Genomic DNA, 13,631 nt, shown 5'->3' with positions numbered 1-13,631 from the left:
AAAATCACTTTTAATAATTTACATTAAAATGAAAACTAACAAATGAATGGAAATTCCTCTAAATATGTGCAAATGCAATAATGTAGATATTTTTAAAAAATTATAAATTTAAAAAGTAAAATGAATTCACATCTGAAGACCAAAGTAACTCTTCAACTAGCTTATTTTTCCTAGTTTATTATTTGTTATGTTATGTAAAAGATCTCGTCCCTCTATACTTGTGTTTAATTTTACTCCATAAGTTAAAAGATTTGAAAATTTTTTCCCATTTTCTTGTATTAAAAATTAAAGGAAAAGATTTGCAAGATGAAAATGATTTGAAAAGATCATTTTGGCCCCATTTTTTGTAACATTTTTGTCATTTTCGAACTTTTCCTGCATTCCTCAGGCACCTTCTGCAGCGGCACCGTTTCCATTGTCGTCACCGGCTTCAGCCTCCGTGAAGATCACTGTCCCCAGCCTCCATAGCCGTCACACTCTCTACGCAAAGCACCAGCAACGCAAAGCAAGAACTGGTCAAGAAATCGACGAGCCCTAAAAATACAAATTCAGAATTGTGAAGCACCAGAGCAGAAATCGAAATCCACCACTTCTAAAACTGTCGTCGTGCAGTCCTTCTTTCTTTTGCCCAAACCTTTGCCAATACCAGTACATGCAATGAAATCGTCCGACGGTGACTCAGACTGAGATCTTTGATTGTTGTTCGACTTCAGCTGCAGAACTTCTTCTTTTTCTTCTTGGTTTTTTTTTTAAAACTCATTCTTGGTCAATTTTTCTAGATCCAGCTCTTGTTTGATGCGGTGGTCTTGTTCTTTCCATTTTTTTTAAATGGCAGAAAGTCTTCGATGTTTAGTTCGATCTGGTTTTATAGTTTGATGTGATCTGGTTTGACAATTCGATGCTTAGTGCGATCTTGTTTAATGTTTCTGGACGCTGGTGTTTCATGGTTCTTCACGTTGGATATGGTTGTGGAGAGGAGAGGAGAGGACTGATGCGAGGTAACCTGTTTCAGATTCATTCACGAGCACCATAATATTGTATACTGCGGTGAAATCTAAATCTAGATTTAAAATTTTCAGACAATACTCCTAGACATAAGACTTTTTTTTTTAAGTATAATTTATACTACAAAATAAGTCTTATATTTAAAACCGGAGGAATAATTTTTAAATAAAAATTATTTCTTAAGAAAAACTTATAATTAGGATATTATATTTATTTTGAATTATATGTCTATTAATTTTTTTTAAAAAAATAAAAATATTAAATATTAAATCTCTGCCTTTTATATTAAATTTGAATGGTTAAAATTTAATAAATATTATAGTATTCATTAGTGTAATGAGCACTAAAAATGTAAGAGGACAGGCAGTTTTTTTTAAAATAGTAATAAAAAAACATTTTTTTATACTTTTTAAATTCATTTCAGGGCTATTTTGGTCTTTCAAACCTTAAATGAATTATACCTGTAAAGAATAATATGAGGGAGCATTATTGTTCCGCACGCAGGGAGGGAAGAGTCTTGGACTTTTTTGCCATTTCTTCCCTTTAAATACAGAGGAGCAGCCTCTGATTCCAATGAAACATTGCAAATGCTCTCTGCCTAGGCCAAAGCTCTGCCTTTTCTCTCTTCCACCCCAATACCATTACCATCATGGCATCTTGCGGGTCCTTCATCGCGCCAAACCAGACAATCCCTCGAAGCCGTAAGGCTCCTATACCAATTCATGGTGGCAGAAAGCAGGTTAGCCGACTAGGCACTACTTTTGTTTATAATCTCTTCATGGGTTATAACAATTCTCTTCTAAAGCCTTTTCATTTAACAATGGCTGCCATTCTTCTTCTTCTTCTTGTTGATTGATGATGGTGTGTGATTCTCTATGTTCCAGCTCTGTGTAAGGTCTTTGGCAAACAGCTTCGGTGAGGAGGAGAGGACGATGATAAGGAAAGATATTGATGGGTGGAAGATTAAATATTCAGGGCAGAAACCAGCAACACCATTGCTGGACACTATCAATTACCCTGCTCATATGAAGAATCTGTCCACACAGGTGAACCATTTGTTTAAATCGCTGTACTGATAATAATTTCTTGTCTTTACCCTTCACAATACTTAGAATTTTCAATCATATATGTCAGGAGCTCGAACAACTCGCAGCTGAGCTGAGGGCAGATATTGTGCACTCTGTTTCAAATACTGGAGGCCATCTTAGCTCAAGTTTAGGAGTGGTGGACCTTGCTGTGGCTCTGCATCATGTTTTTAACACCCCTGATGACAAAATTATATGGGATGTTGGGCACCAGGTCTCCATCGTCTTCCTTCTTCTTGAAATTATGATTTGGTCTCATACTTTCTACGTTTCCTATGATTTTATGGTGTTAGTTTTCCATGAGAGGGTCTAAAAGGCAATGAATTTGCAGGCGTACCCACACAAAATCCTCACGGGTCGAAGGCAAAAGATGCATACCTTGAGGAAAACTTCTGGGCTAGCTGGATTTCCTAAGAGGGACGAAAGTGTTCATGACGCTTTTGGGGTAGGACATAGTTCAACAAGCATATCTGCTGGTCTTGGTGAGATTCTTAAACCTTAAGAGACAGTTTTTGCCCAATAGATTAAAAATAAGAGACGTTCTTAATGCTCTGTTTTTTCCCCCCACTATATGTTCATATGGCAGGGATGGCTATTGCAAGAGATATTTTGGGAAAGAATAATAACATCATTTCGGTGATTGGAGATGGGGCTATGACTGCTGGTCAAGCTTATGAAGCCATGAACAATGCAGGATTCCTTGACTCTAACCTCATCATTATTCTTAATGACAACAAGCAAGTCTCCTTACCAACAGCCACCCTTGATGGCCCCGCAACCCCAGTTGGAGCACTCAGTGGTGCTTTAAGCAAGATTCAAGCCAGCACCAAATTCCGCAAACTCAGAGAAGCTGCAAAAGTAAGTTTTCATCCTTGGATCTATGCCTAGAACATGAAGAATAAACATGTTTGTGTACATATAGGTAGGCATGCATGTGTGCTTTGACAGAATCAACCTATGAATTCTTCAACTTTTGCGCTTATGTTGAATTTCAAATGGTCTGGGATTTGACTGTGATTTGGTCTGGTGCAGAGCATCACGAAGCAGATAGGAGGGCAAACATATGAAGTTGCAGCAAAAATGGATGAGTATGCAAGAGGGATGATCAGCGCTACTGGGTCGACTCTTTTTGAGGAGCTAGGCTTGTACTACATCGGCCCTGTGGACGGTCATGACGTGGAAGATCTGGTCAACATTTTTCAGAAAGTGAAAACCATGCCTGCACCAGGTCCAGTTCTGATACACATCGTGACAGAGAAAGGAAAGGGATATGCACCGGCCGAAGCAGCAGCTGATAAAATGCACGGTGAGATTGAAAATTCTGATCTAGTTTTATGATCTTACATAGCAACGATAGATCATGGTAATGAAGGATGCTAATGTTCTTTCTCTCTCCCTCTCTCTCAGGTGTTGTCAAGTTTGACCCAAAAACAGGAAAACAGTTGAAGTCAAAATCCTCCACTCTTTCCTATACCCAATACTTTGCTGAATCTTTGATCAAGGAAGCCGAACAAGACAAGAACATAGTTGCTATTCACGCAGCCATGGGTGGTGGGACGGGTTTGAATTATTTTCAGAAGAAATTCCCAGATCGCTGCTTTGATGTGGGTATTGCTGAGCAACACGCCGTGACATTTGCAGCTGGGTTAGCTGCTGAGGGTCTCAAACCATTCTGTGCCATCTACTCAACTTTCCTACAACGAGGATATGATCAGGTGAGCCAAAAACTGAAGCACTTCACTTTAGTAACAGAAACTCTCATAGCAATCTCACAGAACCATGGTTCATAACTTTTGTGTAGGTGATCCATGACGTAGATCTTCAGAAACTACCTGTCCGTTTTGCTATGGATAGAGCTGGATTGGTTGGTGCGGATGGACCAACTCATTGTGGAGCATTTGATATCACTTACATGGCTTGCCTGCCTAACATGGTGGTCATGGCTCCTTCTGATGAAGCTGAACTGATGCACATGGTTGCAACTGCAGCAGCAATAGATGACAGACCAAGCTGCTTTAGATTTCCAAGAGGGAATGGAATTGGAGCCCTTTTACCACCCGATAACAAAGGAACCCCACTGGAGGTTAGCAGAATAGTAACTCACAGGTCACTCTTAATTCAACTGAACATTTAAGGAATCCAACTATAACCATCCTTTTTTCCCCTCCATTATGCAGATTGGAAAAGGAAGAATACTGACAGAAGGAACCAGAGTTGCAATTCTGGGATATGGGTCAATGGTTCAACAATGCCTGCAAGCTGAAAAATTGCTAAAAGCACAAGGTGTATCTGTGACAGTTGCTGATGCTAGGTTTTGCAAACCTCTTGATACTGATCTGGTTAAGCGACTAGCAAAGGAGCATGAAATTCTGATCACAGTGGAAGAGGGTTCTATAGGAGGTTTTGGATCTCATGTTTCACAATACCTTAGCTTGGCTGGTTTACTAGATGGACCCCTGAAGGTAATAATAATAATAATAATAATAGTTCTTCCTCATATCACTCTTCCTTACCATATCACCAAGAATTTTTTTTCCAGTCTAATTTTCTGTTCTGAACTTTTGGTTGCAGTGGAGAGCGATGATGCTTCCTGATCGATACCTCGATCATGGATCACCCCAGGATCAGCTTGATGAAGCAGGCCTTTCATCGAAACATATTGCCACAACAGTGTTGTCTCTTCTGGAGAGGCCAAAGGAAGCTCTGCTCTTCATTTAAAAGGAAATGGCTAATCAAGGAAAGTTAAGTGGATCCGCCACGCCATTGATGCATGTATTGAAGTTAAAGAGCAATGATCATAAGCCAATGAAAGGCAGAAATTGGCTCTGACAACAATACTTGATGATGATGGACTGAAAGTGCAATATAGTGTTATAAATTTTTTGTATATCATTGGAACTATTGTAATTAGCGATGTTATGAAAAATAATGATACTTCAATATGCTTTGTTTGGTAAACACAATAATCTTGTCCTTCTCTTAGTTCTACAAAATTCTTGCCATTCGCACAATTAAGGAATCTTATTTTCATCAATATCAGCTCAATTGTTAGCGTATAAAAGTCATGAAAGATCTTACCGTATGTACCCAAAAAAAAAAAAAAACTACAAGCTTAACTATAAAACTAAGAGGAAAATGTCCATGTAGTTTCACTTGATCTTTTAATCAATTTCTTACAGTTTTAACTAATAAGATTCATGTAGTTTTTTAATCAAATTTTTATAATTTTGCTCAATTTTAATTATGTCCCTATAGTTTTAGGTGACGGATAAAAAAAACAGGGGGCCTAATTAAAAATAAGATAAATTTTAAGGATCTAGTAAAAAATACTATAGATATCTTACTAAAAATAAGGTGAAATTATAGAGATTTGTGAAAAGAAAAAAAATTGAAGAGACCTGATTAAATAAAATTATAGGAACTTGCAGATTAATTTTTCAAAAAATGATAAAAAGATTATGAATTGAATTGAATTTATTTTTGACATGTCACATATAATTAGTTTACTCAATCTAACCCAATAAGTTGCCTGAAAAGAATTAATTTCATATTTCCTAACTATAATTTGTTTATTAAAATCCAGAATTACAATTATTCACATGCCCAACATAAAAGAAATGCATAATTTACATTTCTTTTCTCATTTATTTTAAGAAATATTTAACTTTTTAAAAAATAAATTCATGACTTTTCTAAGATGCGCATGTGGTCCAAATTGTAAGTTATAAATAAACCAGATAACACAGCAATTCAACGATTTTACAAAGGGGGCATACAAGGCTTGTATGATTAATGTTAGCAACTTTTGTATGTTGAAACTGAAGTTGGAATAAAAATTAATTAATTTAATGTGATTATATTTAGATAAATTTTATATAAAAAAAAAAAACTTGACAAGAGTTGTTTTGATGAAGCCAATTTCCAAAGATTCAAATATAAAATAACTATAAGTCAAAAGGTTGTTTCCAGTTCCACTGCACTTTTGATTCTGCGGCTAATTTTCTCAAAGTTATCCCAAACTTGTGGGCCAAAATGATTTGGAAAAATTTCACTTGACCCTGCTGCAGAGAATTAATATAGTCAACCCCTAAAAAAAATTCTCAAATGTTATTGCAACTCTAAGGACCGAAATTTCATCAGTGAAAAGATAAAAATACTCGTATTTTATTTCTTAAAAACCATTCTTACAAACTGTCAAATTCAAGTTGCTGATCCTTCTAAATTTTATGGGTAAATGTACAGTTTAAATTTGACCATTCGCAACAAACATTTGATAATTTGTAATCTAAATCTAATGATTTACAAAATATTAAAAAATTTACACCACAACTCCAAACGTAATTATTTTGACATAAATAAATAACTCAAATTTAGCAATTCACAATAGAAATTCAATAATTTGCAACATAAATTGAACAATTTGTAAAAAATATAAGAGAATTCACAATTCACAAATACAATTGTTTTAATATGAATAGACAAGTCAAATTCAGCAGTTTGTCAAAAATATAAGAAAATTTATAATCCCAAAAATTAAAATAAGAGTATTTTTGTCTTATTAATAATAAAATTTTGATTACTAGGAATGCAGTAAAATTTAAAATTTTTTTGGGGTTGATTGATATTAATTGTTTAGTAGAGTTATTGAAATTCCCCAAAATGATTTTCCCCGAAAATCAATTCGGCATGACATAAACGCGTCGGCAAAAAAAAGGCTATACTTATATCAGTCCAAAAACACAAGCCATATTGAGGAATTCTGATTCAGTGAAGCAATGGTGTCTGTTGCTCGCCTGTTAGATTCACGCTACTGTTTCAACTGATTATCCAAAAAAATTCTCTCTTTCTAAGTTCAGCTAAGTGTTAGCCTTATCACATTCAGAGTGGAAGCTCGACCTGCTAATGGCACTTTGGCCTAGCGGTTTCAAGTTGCTCCCGCTCGCGGGAGATTGTGGGTTTGATCCATCTCGCTCTCAAGCCGTTCCATCTTGCCGCTGTGCGCTCAAAAGCTCGACTCAGTTCACAGAAATGGGAATTCCAAAAGTGGGTAGGATCAAGCTGGGTTCACAAGGCTTGGAGGTTTCGGTCCAGGGACTTGGTTGCCTGGGTATGTCACCTGCCCATGACACTCCTAAACCCGAACCCGACATGATTGCCGTCATCCGCCACGCCATCCAAAACGGTGTCACATTTCTCGATACCGCCGATGTCTTCGGTCTATACACGAATGAAATTCTCCTCGGAAAGGTATGCTCGATTCCAGTCCTTTTGTTGCTTCTTCGCGTTTAATCAAGTATTCTGTGTGGGATTCTGACGAATTGGGTGTCAATTTCTTCGGCCAGGCTTTGACGGGAGGTCTGAGGGACAAGGTTGAATTGGGCTCCAAATTTGGACTCTACGTTGCGGACGGCAAGGCTGGCATCCGTGGAGATCCTGCATACGTTAGAGCGGCTTGTGAGGCCAGCTTGAAGAGACTGGAGATCGATTGCATTGATCTCTATTATGTTATTCGTACTGATACTCGTGTGCCTATTGAAGTCACGGTTCGTCTTTTATCTGCTTTGGATGCTCTTTTTATTATCTGGGTTAATTACTGTTTATCAGTGGGGCCGGGCGGGGGTGATGTGGAATCCCCTACACCTTGTGTTTTCACTAAAATGGGGCTATAAGATAGATAGGCTGTTGAAGTAGACACTAATGAGAAATTAATCTTAGTAATAGTCATAATGAAAATGTTTTTGCACACTAAAAATAAATTATCATTTTAACCTTCACATATTTATATTGGGTGCTGAAATCAGATATTTTAAACCTGAGGAGGCAAACAGGCTTAGACCAAAACGAAGGGAGTTAATTTGTAATGTGCCGTATAGAATACCTCATCTAGTTTTTAATGTAAGAGCTTTGTAACAAATTTGAGTAGATAAAAAATTAGTTAAATTAGTTATTTGTAACAAATATGAGTTGATTTTCCTAAAGTACCATTTTTAATTACTACCCTTGAATGGAAATTGCTTAATATGTGTAATTAATAAAGATACTTTAGAGAATGAATTACAAATTTGGGAGACAAAATGAATTGAGGCCTTATATTTAAGACTAAATTCAATTCCTAACAGGCTTTTATATTAAAGACTGGTGGTAGTAGTATAAAATATATTGTGTAGCAAAACCTAAAATCCTTGATATAGTAAGAACTGTGTGCCATTGCAGAAGACTGAGAACTATCGTTCTTTGTTTTGACTCTTCAATGATCTATTATTTATACAGTATCATATAGAATGCTGGAGCGGGGTGATTCTGATGTTTTTCTTATAAGATTTCCCCCCTTTTGAACTAAGAAACAATATGAGATGTTTCCGGCACAAAATTAATCAGGATTTGGGAACCCTTGTTACGTATTATAGCCTCGGTTTATCACTCATATCTTGGATCTTTTCCCCGAAAGTTGTAAAATTTATGCTGCATGATCATATGGTGGTGTCTTAGGCTTCATAAAAATGAAACATCATATTCAGTTTTCTTTAAGTTATAGGTATTCTGTCTATGCTAGATGGACAAAAAGGCTAAGGAACACTTTTCCTTTTGCAACGACTCATATAATCAAGATTTTTTTTTCCTTTCTACCCTCCATTTGTACCGTTTTCTGTTGGCAAGAGTTGACCAGTTCGCCTCACACTATCTTCTTTTATGTTTGTTTTTTCGGTTACATAGAAGGTCAAAGGCCAAGGGAGAGAATTAACAGGGAACGGGTTATGGGAACTAGGAAGGGATACTTATCAAATCCAGACATACCAAGCTCACCTAATCTTAAACATTGAGTTTGGTGCAAGATATGCTCTTTGTTAACTTGCTATCTTCATAGACTTCATTATACGAGAATTTCAGTTTTCTCTGTAAAGGTATTTCTGTGATTCTTTGTTACTAAGAATGCTTTTGTGAATCTGCAATTTATCTTCCATGACTTATTTCAAAGAGATGGAACTTTGATAAATGGAACTGACAATTGGTCCGTAACTGATATGCATCCATTTCAACATGTACATGGTATAGCTGTTAGAGAATGAAAGGTAAGACGTTCTATAAAATTTTGATTTGTTAACATATAAAAAGCTATGTGCATATGATATTGAACTGTAAACTTATTTTTACATTGTTTATTGTAAGATTGGAGAACTCAAAAAACTTGTTGAGGAAGGAAAAATAAAATACATTGGCTTGTCTGAGGCTTCAGATTCAACAATCAGAAGAGCACATGCTGTTCATCCTATAACAGCTGTGCAGTTGGAGTGGTCCTTATGGACAAGAGACGCGGAGGAAGAAATAATTCCAACTTGCAGGTGAGTTTTGAACTACTAAAGTTGCTACTTATAGTATCTAATAGTATCTAATTTTCTCTTTATTGGTGCTTTTGATAAAAAAAATAGGTTTTAACTTTGCAACCTCTGATCTTGCATTTGTGAAACTTTCAGAGAACTTGGCATTGGAATTGTAGCATATTGTCCTCTTGGACGAGGATTCTTCGGATCAGGAGCAAATGTGGTTAAGAGCTTTACGGAGAATGACTTTCGGAAGGTCTGCGTTTATTCTAATATGCATTATGCACTATGGTTGCATTTGTCATAATAAACTAGCTTAGCTCCTAATGGTTTCAAGGCCCTTCAATGTGAAAGTCAGTAAATTGTTGGATTTTCTTAACCTTTCGTGTCCCTCAAAATTTCAGTTATAGTTCAAGCATTCAAGATGTAGTAGTAAAATGTGGTTGAATTTGGTGATCTTTCTTGCGGATTTTATGATCATATTTCAGTAATACAATACAACGATTGCATTCCCTAGCATCATTTTGTTTAAAACCATGCATAAACTGGATAAATTGTGTGAAGCCGGAAAAAGAAAACTGGATAAATTGTGAAGAGAATGACACAACTGGTGTTCCCATGCTTAGCTTTCTTGATGAATTTTGAGTAATGTCATGATTTTTGGAAAAGAGAAACATTGTAAAATGCTTAGCTCTCTTGTTAACTTAAAGAATCCTTGTGTATGTTTTCTTTTTGGGCAACATGTTTTCAAATTCAGTCTCTGCATACAGTCTTATTCCAATGTACCATTTTTGTTGTTGACTAGGTTATTTTTAGTAGGATTGGAGTTGAGAGTTGGATGAACATAGGCGTCACATAGATAAAAGCTCTTATGATGCATCAAATTTTTATCGACTTACAAATCTAAAGTCAAATTTTGGCCAAAAAGAATCTAAAGTCAAATTTACCGCTTGAAAATAGGTGTCACGTAGATAAAAATCAAATCTAAAGTTGCCAGCACGCACAAAATTGAGATAGCTATACTGAGTCAGTATGTGATGAAATGCTTTCATCAAGGCATTTATGTTGATAGGTTACCAATGAAATTTGGGATAACTATACTGAATCAGTTGAATTTACATTAAAGCATCATTGGTATTCTTGCATTGAAGTGGCGGGTCATGACCTTCTGAGGACATTCAAGTTTGTAAGTAATGAAACTTTGTGCGTAAATAACTTTAAAGGTAGTAGAATATCGTTGATTTGTTCTCCTTTTTTGTGATGCAAGATGATAGTGAACTATAGTTGGAACAATTATAGTTTGTAACCTGAAATGGTGATAGTAATGGACAACTGTTCTTACGTTTGCTTGAAATTTCACTAATAAGTGAGAAACCCCCCCCCCAAAAAAAAAAAAAAAACAAAAAAAGGCCTGCGCGCGCACACAAAATATTTATATTTATGAGGAAGGGTGAAAGGAAGTTGTAAATTGAGTTGCTTCAAAAAAATTCACTGTCTTTTATTTCTTCCCCATTGTCAGCATGTGAGGTTATTAATGTGCACTGTGAATAACATATAATACAATATTTTAGTTCTACACCTCACGGATGATTACTCTAATTATTACCGTATGTTCTCCGTAGACAGACAATATATATTTATTAACGGGGCATATATTACACTGATCTACTCACTTCCATATCCATTATGTAATCTTGCCCAACTGTGGCAAGGGATAAAATATCTAAAAACACGGGGAAAAAAAAAAAAGGACTGAAAGATGTGAACTGTTATGATATACTATATGTAATTTCAGAACATGCTGTGACAGACTTATGCCTTGACTCATGTAGTATCCTTCTTAAGGCTGAGATTTAAAATTTGTCCTGCCTGACACTTTGTTTCGATGTAAATGATGGAAAATGTCTACATCGATGCTTGAAATGTCTGTTATTGATAGATTGATACTGAGGAATAATCTTATCCTTGTATGTGTTGTACCTCATTTCAGCTTGTGCCTAGATTCCATCCAGAAAACTTGAAGCACAACAGTATTATATTTGAGAGGGTTAATGAAATGGCTAAAAGGAAGGGATGCACTCCGTCGCAGCTAGCATTGGCCTGGGTTCATCATCAGGGCAATGATGTGTGCCCCATACCAGGAACCACCAAAATTGAGCACTTGAACCAAAACATCGGGGCTTTGTCAGTTAAGCTTACTCCAGAAGAAATGGCAGAACTTGAATCTTTCGCTGCCGGGGATGCGGTCAAGGGCGAAAGAACTCGACCTGGACTAGCTACATATAAGGACTCTAACACTCCTCCTCTTTCTTCTTGGAAAGCTGCATAAGCAAGTTCATCCTTATTCTTTGTATATTCAGCGGGTATCCTTGTCTCAAAGGTGTTGTTATATTAATAGTCCTTCTAGATTGAGGGCAAAGGGAGATGGATGGTATTTCAGCATTTAATAGGGACACTGAGGATTTTCAATACTGCCCTCAAAACTAAATCTGGCATTTTAGCAGGCATTAGGATTACTTTGAATTGTATAATATCATGAATGAGAATTGCGATCTTTTCATACAAATGCTTCAAGAAGTGGCTGGTCAAATGAGTGGTTAATACCCTCCTCCCTGTTGCGCTCGCACACATATATCCTTCATGTTGATTGGGAGACGAATGGTACAAAATGAGTCTTATATTTAGTATTGTGGGAGTTTCATATTTATTGCCCACACAGACCAACAACATATTTTCTTAGAATTTAACACTGATTTTCTTAGAATTTAACGTGAGATTTGACATTAATCTTCCACAATTTGGTATCAACAATACTCATTACTCAACTTTAGGGCTGGTTTGTTTAAACCTTTTTTCCCGTTAAAAAAGCACTTGTTTTTGTGGGGGGAAAATACTTTTGCTAAGATTTAACGTTTCTTTAGTTTTTGAAAATAACTAGAATTTTTTTTAAAAATTCTGACGATTTGGAAAAGCTGCCTGGAGATAATCAAATCTACCTTATGATAAGGCTGTACAGACTTTTTAAATGGTTTTGAGATAAATATCTTTTTTTTTTGGTGAACGATGAAAAACAAAACACGACTAACGACCATTACAATTTACCCGGAACAACATATAAACCATCGAGGTCTTCTTTCAATGTCTGGGGCATTTCATCTGGGGGAGATTGCCAACTCATCTTTATTTCGTCCTGATTCAAACTCATCAAGGCCATTTTATTAGCACATCTATTACCCTCATGGTATATATAGGCTATTTGAATTTACCGCTCTAATCGTAGCATTTCCTGGATTTTAGCAAAGGTGTAGTAGTTCCCCCTCAATATTTCTTCTATTCTTCTTGATTGCCTCCACAACCATTTCTGCATCACATTCCACTTCGATTTTTCTGAACCCCATCTGCCAGCAAACTTCTAGCCATTCCAATATGCCTCTTGCTTCTGCCTCACTGACACTGCATTCTGGTAGTCTTAAGGAGAAGCCACCTAGCCATTCACCACAGTCTCCCCTGATTACTCCACCACATATATTGACTCCATTTACAATGCCAATACTATCTGTGTTTAGTTTACACCATCCTATTTTTGGTTTACTCCATTTTACTACCTTGTCGATCTTTTCCTTTTTCCCCCTAACCCATCTCCCTATCTGTGATGATAATTCTCTAGGTAGTCTTTGATCACCTTTTTCGGCTTGATGGGCAACTCGAAGTTTTGACTGTGAACCCCATTAGTTTCTCCATTTCCAGATTTGCCAGCATCCCACTACAAATAACTCAGCCCATAATATCTTCACCATGAACTTCTCCTTTCGGTGGATGTTTTGTTTCATCCATTCTTTCCAATCACTCCTGAAGAAGTTGATTCTTCCTTGGATCGGCACTAATAGTCTCCAAATAAAGGGTGCATAAGGGCAGTCCCTTAATGCATGCAAAGTAGTCTCTATCTCCCTATTGCAAACAGGACACCACTCTTGACCCCCATCCCACTTGGTTGTAACCTCTTTTATTGGTATTCTTTTATGGAAGACTCGCCACATAAAAATTCTCACTCTCTCTGGTACCTTTAGTTTCCATGTATGGCTCCATTGGTTTCTCCCAGGATTCGACCCTATGCCTTTTAACCATTCATAAGCACTAGTTGTTGAAAATTTCCCATTACTTGTCAGTTTCTATTTGCATTCCTCCTCCACTTGTTGACTTCGTGTTCCTTCGAACTCTATAT

The 13,631-nt window shown here is 36.5% G+C and overlaps 2 protein-coding genes across 3 annotated transcripts; both read left to right on the top strand.

The window, feature by feature from the left end:
* The first annotated feature begins 2,154 nt into the window (after positions 1–2,154).
* LOC114720862 (probable 1-deoxy-D-xylulose-5-phosphate synthase 2, chloroplastic) lies at positions 2,155–5,004 on the top strand. 2 transcript variants are annotated; one of them, XM_028906586.1, is made up of 8 exons: positions 2,155–2,304; positions 2,422–2,572; positions 2,677–2,948; positions 3,123–3,396; positions 3,498–3,805; positions 3,892–4,173; positions 4,268–4,552; positions 4,662–5,004. In XM_028906586.1, the coding sequence occupies exons 2-8, from the start codon at positions 2,461–2,463 to the stop codon at positions 4,806–4,808; spliced, it is 1,680 nt and encodes a 559-aa protein (XP_028762419.1). In that variant the 5' UTR covers positions 2,155–2,304; positions 2,422–2,460; the 3' UTR covers positions 4,809–5,004. The 2 variants fall into 2 exon arrangements, with proteins under 2 accessions (XP_028762419.1, XP_028762418.1); XM_028906585.1 differs by having other exon boundaries at positions 2,260–2,342.
* A 1,875-nt stretch (positions 5,005–6,879) lies between these two features.
* LOC114720863 (probable aldo-keto reductase 2) lies at positions 6,880–11,999 on the top strand. Its single transcript, XM_028906587.1, has 5 exons — positions 6,880–7,337; positions 7,433–7,633; positions 9,258–9,430; positions 9,563–9,665; positions 11,400–11,999. Exons 1-5 carry the CDS (start codon positions 6,993–6,995, stop codon positions 11,736–11,738), a joined length of 1,161 nt encoding a protein of 386 aa, XP_028762420.1. The 5' UTR covers positions 6,880–6,992; the 3' UTR covers positions 11,739–11,999.
* The last annotated feature ends 1,632 nt before the right edge of the window (positions 12,000–13,631 follow it).

This window comes from Neltuma alba, unplaced genomic scaffold (genome assembly GCF_004799145.2).
Source record: "Neltuma alba isolate B1F8T4 unplaced genomic scaffold, ASM479914v2 tig00012002_pilon, whole genome shotgun sequence".
Classification (NCBI taxonomy): Eukaryota; Viridiplantae; Streptophyta; class Magnoliopsida; order Fabales; family Fabaceae; genus Neltuma; species Neltuma alba.
This window is presented reverse-complemented; position numbering and strand designations above follow the sequence as displayed.

Coding starts and splice junctions, on each gene's coding strand:
- LOC114720862 (XM_028906586.1), top strand. CDS start 2,461: ATGCATACCTTGAGGAAAACTTCTGGGCTAGCTGGATTTCCTAAGAGG. Junction 2,573..2,676: donor AAGCATATCTGCTGGTCTTG/GTGAGATTCTTA, acceptor TTCATATGGCAG/GGATGGCTATTGCAAGAGAT. Junction 2,949..3,122: donor AACTCAGAGAAGCTGCAAAA/GTAAGTTTTCAT, acceptor GGTCTGGTGCAG/AGCATCACGAAGCAGATAGG.
- LOC114720863 (XM_028906587.1), top strand. CDS start 6,993: ATGGCACTTTGGCCTAGCGGTTTCAAGTTGCTCCCGCTCGCGGGAGAT. Junction 7,338..7,432: donor ATGAAATTCTCCTCGGAAAG/GTATGCTCGATT, acceptor TTCTTCGGCCAG/GCTTTGACGGGAGGTCTGAG. Junction 9,666..11,399: donor CGGAGAATGACTTTCGGAAG/GTCTGCGTTTAT, acceptor ACCTCATTTCAG/CTTGTGCCTAGATTCCATCC.